The sequence below is a fragment of the Urtica dioica genome, chromosome 9 (genome assembly GCF_054948205.1).
Source record: "Urtica dioica subsp. dioica isolate 48M chromosome 9, U.dioica_male_clone48M_v1_H2, whole genome shotgun sequence".
In the NCBI taxonomy this organism is placed as follows: Eukaryota; Viridiplantae; Streptophyta; class Magnoliopsida; order Rosales; family Urticaceae; genus Urtica; species Urtica dioica.
The window spans coordinates 6,423,277-6,430,091 of record NC_142764.1 but is presented as its reverse complement, the minus strand read 5'-3'; the positions used below and the strand labels follow the sequence as shown (position 1 = coordinate 6,430,091).

At 39.9% G+C, this 6,815-nt stretch overlaps 1 protein-coding gene and 1 non-coding gene across 2 annotated transcripts; one reads left to right on the top strand and one right to left on the bottom strand.

Moving 5' to 3' along the window:
- Positions 1 to 4,313: 4,313 nt before the first annotated feature.
- LOC149384722 (UPF0481 protein At3g47200-like) lies at positions 4,314 to 5,292 on the top strand. The gene is made up of 2 exons (XM_089626135.1): positions 4,314 to 4,984; positions 5,040 to 5,292. Exons 1-2 carry the CDS (start codon positions 4,314 to 4,316, stop codon positions 5,290 to 5,292), a joined length of 924 nt encoding a protein of 307 aa, XP_089482261.1.
- A 1,050-nt stretch (positions 5,293 to 6,342) lies between these two features.
- On the bottom strand, positions 6,343 to 6,492 carry LOC149384721 (small nucleolar RNA snoR135). Its single transcript, XR_016301541.1, has one exon. It is a non-coding gene; the product is annotated as a small nucleolar RNA snoR135 (small nucleolar RNA).
- Positions 6,493 to 6,815: the final 323 nt, after the last annotated feature.

Below are 6,815 nucleotides of genomic sequence, written 5' to 3'. Positions count from 1 at the left end.
ACTCTCCCAGACTATAAAGTTTCTCGCACAACAAGTCACACGTGAAACTGGGGGGTTAATGTTATGTCGTTATTTTTCACAAGTGAAAAATGACACTCTTAATAAAAAAACGAAAAGCAAGCGACTCTGAAGGCTGAGCCGCAAAACGACTCTAGAGGCTGAGCCACAAATGGCTCTGAAGGCAGAGCCCCTAAACGGCTCTGAGCCCCAAACGTTCCCACAAGCGACTCTGAAGGCTGAGCCACAAAACGACTCTGGAGGCTGAGCCACAAATGGCTCTGAAGGCAGAGCCCCTAAATGGCTCTGAGCCCCAAACGTTCCCACAAGCGACTCTGAAGGCTGAGCCGCAAAATGACTCTAGGGGCTGAGCCACAAATGGCTCTGAAGGCAGAGCCCCTAACAGCTCTGAGCCCCAAACGTTCCCACAAGCGACTCTGAAGGCTGAGCTGCAAAACGACTCTGGAGGCTAAGCCACAGATGGCTCTAATGGCAGAGCCTCTAACGGCTACGAGCTCGAAACGTTCCCACAAGCGACTCTGAAGGCTGAGCCGCAAAATGGCTCTGGAGGCTGAGCCTCTAACGGCTCTGAACCCCTAATGTTCACATAATGTGAAACCACCATTTGAGAAAAGTTAAAGTTAAACTCTTCCTATAAATACCATCCATGATATAGAAGAAGAAGGACAACTCATTCTAAGCAAAGAAAAATACAACTTCTCTCTCTAAAAATATTTCCTCTCTCTACCCTCTAGAGACGAGATGAGACCCCTCAGCTCTACTAATGTTGAGCGTCGGAGTGCGCGTCGGGGGAAAACCCTCCGCGACCCTAGTTCATATTTCTTGATTCTCAGGTTGAAGAACACGAAGAACGCGAAGAATACGAAGTCCGACTATTGGCGAAGTGACGCGGAGCCGAAAACCACTTTCCGGTGAGGCAAGGACGAAGAGAATAGAAGAACTTCACAATACCTAACCTACGTGTGGTCATAGGGTCCGACCCTAGATCCAACCACGGACGGTTCTGAGTGCCACGTCGAGTTCCCGAAGGTCTCCACTACAGTCGTAACGCCACAAGATATCTTCGACCCGTTACGATCCATTCGGAGCCATAGGAGATTCGATGCCTGCAACCTAAGATCGATACACGTCGCAAGCTCGCACCCCGACACGTGTCTCGTGAATGTTGATCAGAAAAACGCATTAACATTACTTATGTTATTTTCCAACTGTATAAAATTTATTTTCTGATGGTATCAATTGAGGTATCTTCGAATACCTCATTCTTCTCCTAGAAATGTAACTAGAATATCATTATTATTTTGTCATTTACCATTAAAATATAAAATAGTTCAAACAAATTGTATTTGTATTTTTGTAACATTTTAATTAAATATCTGATACAAAAGTGTCTTTGAAAATGTTTGGACCCCAAATTTTTGTTTAAAGTTCGTACTCTCAATATTAATGAAGAAGGATAATATAAATGTTTAATTAAGGACTCGCAGTACAACTAAAGAAACAAAATATAAAGTTGTTCAGAAATGACCGCTTTTATCCATATTGAAAATTTCAATACATTAAAGGTGGAGCTCGCGAGTTCAATTCAACGAGAATGATGGTAAGAATATTAAAGGATTAAAATGATAATTATTCATCGATTTCTAGATATCTATGCCTATTTATAGTCGGGTTCCTTCGTGTATTACAAATGACGTCATTGTGGGTGAATACACTTTGATTCTCTATTAACCCAATAATGTGCAACCATTAACAGGACTTGATGATCTTCCCCAGCCAACTCTATGACACTCGTCTTTCCTCAATCCACAATGAGCGAGGCGGTTGAGAGAGTGACGTTCAACCGGTCTTCGTTCTCTGAGAGTTGAGCGATTTGTTTAGCATGTCCCAATTCACCACCTCCTAGTTGAGCACGGATGACCTGGCTCAACATTGCGATGGACCAACTTCAAAGAGACCTCACACTCTCTCCATGAGCGGACTAGCTCGCGAGTGTTTTTTACGGGTTAACGTTGTGTATTCCATAAAACCAGGAAAGGTCAGCTATACAAAACTAGCTAGAGGACTTGTTCAAATAGGAATGCCCTCAAAACAAATTACCGTGAAAAAAAAAATTAAAGTTTTTGTAGCAATATTGTTAGCTATACTGTTACATGAACTATTAACAAAAACTTCAGAGAGAACAAAATCATTGTCCATCACATGTCCTTGCATCATCGTGGATCACGATTGAGTGGGGCAATATGCGTCGACTCCTACAATTGTGAGTATGAATTGATGCAATTATTTAGCTACGTATACCCATTACAAAAAGAAATTAAAGTTTTTTGTAGCAATATTGTTAGCTATACTGTTACATGAACTATTAACAAAAACTTCAGAGAGAACAAAATCATTGTCCATCACATGTCCTTGCATCATCGTGGATCACGATTGAGTGGGGCAATATGCGTCGACTCCTACAATTGTGAGTATGAATTGATGCAATTATTTAGCTACGTATACCCATTACAAAAAGAAATTAAAGTTTTTGTAGCAATATTGTTAGCTATACTGTTACATGAACTATTAACAAAAACTTCAGAGAGAACAAAATCATTGTCCATCACATGTCCTTGCATCATCGTGGATCACGATTGAGTGGGGCAATATGCGTCGACTCCTACAATTGTGAGTATGAATGGATGCAATTATTTAGCTACGTATACCCATTACAAAAAGAAATTATAAAGTTTTTTGTAGCAATATTGTTAGCTATACTGTTACATGAACTATTAACAAAAACTTCAGAGAGAACAAAATCATTGTCCATCACATGTCCTTGCATCATCGTGGATCACGATTGAGTGGGGCAATATGCGTCGACTCCTACAATTGTGAGTATGAATGGATGCAATTATTTAGCTACGTATACCCATTACAAAAAATACTCACTAACCAGTACCCATTTATCAATTTTCTCAAACTGGTAGAATACACGTATACAAGCCTAATCACGGGTGTAAAGATCGGATATCTGTTATTCGCCGGGTCGGTTCACAATAAATAAATTAATTAATTAATCACTAAAAATTAATAGACTATAAGGTAGGCAATTCCACGCTATTTATACCATGTTTTTCCAAAGCACAGTCACATGCAGCATCGAGATTCAATTTGGGAAATAACATTAACTAGTAGTAATTTTGATACTTTGGATTACAATAATAGCAATTATGTTTTTTGACACTTTTACTAGTAACTGTAAACTTATATAACTACAATTGTTGTTAATTGTAAACTTATAAATCTACAATTTATGATAACGGTATATTTTCATGTTTATACTTACTAGTAAAAGTGTCCTAAAACATAGTTATTATTATTTTTGTCCAAATTATAAAAATTGCTATTAGTTGAGGCCATTTCCTCATTCAATTTCAAAAAAGCTCTCTTAATTTCAGTTTTCCAGTTCCTACTAATGGATTGGATGGGTTCTGGGCTAAAACCGAGCTTTAGACGACGCCCATCACTTATTGTATGTGTTTGCCTCTCTGATGATGTTCCCGTCTATGTGACCATGATTTACTATGCCTCACAAAGAATTCTCACAATCAAATTCAATTTATCTTTTATTAAAGGATAAATTACACTCATGCCCCCTGAACTCGGAGGTCGTTAACAACTCACCCCCTCAACTCCAAAAAACCACAAAATGTTACATGAACTTTGTTTTTCTGCGAGTTTCACCCCTTCCGTCAAATTTTATCAGTTACCATCCATCAAAGAGGCACGTTTTAAGCACGTGAGACTTCAAATGAGGAAAATTATCATTATGCCCTTTCTCTCATCTTTGTTTTCATAGATTTTTTTCTTTTTAAATTTAATTTTTTGTTTTTTATTTCTTCATCTCTCTCTCTCCTTCTTATTCAATCTTACCTGCAGAAGAAAATAAAAAGAATCGTATAAGAAGCGGCTCCTTCCCTCGATCCCTAATCCTCTGCCTCGCCGCCGTTAGATATCCCCGCAGAACGTTCCTCTCCCAGGAAGATCAGCCACCGCCGCACCAGAGCTTCGCCGAGGGTTTTTTTTTTCAAACCAAGCTCAAAAAGCGAGCTCCAAGCTCTCATGAAGCTCAAAGCTTCTCTAACCGACTCAAACCACCAAAACCCAGTCTTCTCTTTGTGGAAATTCGATAAGAGCGGTGATTCTTCAATTTGCAACAACTTCACTGGGATTTTATGCGACTCCGAGGGATTCGTGTCCGAAATCGACCTCTCAGATCGACAGCTCATTTCTGGATCGAGAGAGAGGATATGTGTTATAATCACAACGAGACCATCAAGCGAAGCGAGCCAATCAAGCACAAGTACCTCTCAGACCTCCTATCTCAAGTCGCACCCAATCGAAACCAAAACCCCGACGAGTTTCTCCTCGGACTAATCGAATCCGTCGCCGGAGTCTGGTCAGAGGCGCGGGACTACTACGCGGGCCCCATCGGGATGGAGCCCCACGAGTTCGTCAACCTCATGGTCGTCGACGGAATCTTCATAATCGAGCTCTTTCGCAAAAGAGCTTACCCGGATCTGAGGGACATAGATGACCCGATTTTCTCGACGTTGTGTCTCCACCAGTTTCTGTGGCACGACCTGATCCTTCTAGAGAATCAAATCCCGTGGTTCATCCTCGAGATGCTGTTCGATAGGACCTCTATCCCGGAGATCGACGAGAGAGAGTTCGTCGAGATCGTGATGGAGTATTTCTCAACGATATTCTCGACCACGCCTCCCCCGATCGAGCCGCTTCTGAATAACCCTGATCGAAGCCACACGCACATCCTTGATCTTCTCAGAAACTCGTTGGTGTCCCCGTCCCATGTGACGAAGAAGAAGCAGCTCGGTTGGACCGCGATGAGGTCGGCCTCGACTCTTGAGGAGTCTGGGATCAAGTTCAAGACTCTGAAATTCCGGTCTATTCTCGACATCAGGTTTAACAAGAAACAAGGGGTTCTGGAGATACCCACACTTTTTATTCAGGTAAAGATGCAACCTTTCGCGGCTCGTGAACCCGTCCTCCTCCGACCGAATCGAGAGCTCCAACGCCAACGAAGCGGCTTCCACGCTGAGAGTGGCTTTGCCTCAGCAATCTCTCCGGTGGCTCGGTCTGTGCTCTCAGATCGTCACCGCGACCGGTTCGCCGGTCATCTTCCCGGAGAAGCAGAAGCGGAGCAAGGCCAAGGTCAGTGGCTCGGCTGCGGCGGTGGCGGCCCAAGATGCGCACATTCAGAGCATATGATTCTTTTTATTTTCTTCTGCAGGTAAGATTGAATAAGAAGGAGAGAGAGAGAGATGAAGAAATAAAAAACAAAAGATTAAATTTAAAAAGAAAAAAATCTATGAAAACAAAGATGAGAGAAAGGGCATAATGATAATTTTCCTCATTTGAAGTCTCACGTGCTTAAAACGTGCCTCTTTGATGGATGGTAACTGATAAAAGTTGACGGAAGGGGTGAAACTCGCAGAAAAACAAAGTTCATGTAACATTTTGTGGTTTTTTGGAGTTGAGGGGGTGAGTTGTTAACGACCTCCGAGTTCAGGGGGCATGAGTGTAATTTATCCTTTATTAAAATGATTTTAACTTGCATTTGATAACAACAGCAAAATTACTAGTCTTTAATCTTATCACAAATCTTTTTCTTATTCGTTGTTGTCTTCTTCAAGGAAAGTTTCAACTTTAATGACCGACCGACTTTGGTATGTAAATTAGGCACATGTTACGTCTGACGAAATTGTAAGATCAGATGTTCGGACACCAAACTATTTCATTTGGAGAACCATTCAAAATTCTACTTGCTGAAAGAAACATGTTATTAAAAAAATTTATATGGAAAAAGAAAATCAGATTCCAAGTTCAAAATTGCGTATCAAATTAAGAAAAAAAAAAAAAAAAAAACTTTCATAAAAAAAATTAGATTAAAAAATGCTAATCACGGACATGGCTAAATATTGGATGCATGACACTTATTTTATTAATTAAATTTTTATAGTATTTTTTTTTAAATATAAAACTTATTAAGTATTTATGACAACTGATATTTGCAAAGAAAAATGGAACCAAGTGAGGTATAGGTTATAGCGATAAAATCTTGTCATATTTCGAGCAAAAAGAAGATAAGATCTTGTCATAAGATAAGAACTGATCTGATCATAAATTAAAATATTCTCTAAAAATGAACGAATTTAAGGATTTCTTTCGCAAAACTTGGCGGGCGAATTTTTTACCTTTCAGATCAGATCCAAAACCATTTATGAAATAGATTGATAATTGATCATATTAAAGGGATAGAATTGTAGAGAAAATGATTGTTGAGGTTTCAATGGAAAAAGAATGAAACCCAACTGCCCATCTTCTCTGGGATTTGATGTCGCAGGGAATACTTTCGGATCAAAAGTGCACTTATTTCAGCACAGCGCCGATACACACAATCTCTGCTTTTTTTCAACATGTTTTACTTTTATTGCAAAAAAAACCACACACCAAAAAAAAATTAAATAACGGAGCAGGTAACAAGATATAAGCAAAGAGGCTGATAGAGAGACCATGCTTAGAGCGGCTACATTGATGTTTATATATACATCGAGATAAGAGAAGTGACGATAATATTAGGGCTTCCGTGACAATGATTGTACCTCTCTTCCCCTAGCTCAAAGTAAAGTAACCTTTAGCCCATCAACATTCAAATTTGGGCCTAGGGTTTCTGCAAAATTAACTTGTGAACACTGAAAGGAAAATTATGGAAATAACCGTTTAAGGTGCAA

Coding starts and splice junctions, on each gene's coding strand:
- LOC149384722 (XM_089626135.1), top strand. CDS start 4,314: ATGTGTTATAATCACAACGAGACCATCAAGCGAAGCGAGCCAATCAAG. Junction 4,985..5,039: donor CGGTCTATTCTCGACATCAG/GTTTAACAAGAA, acceptor ATTCAGGTAAAG/ATGCAACCTTTCGCGGCTCG.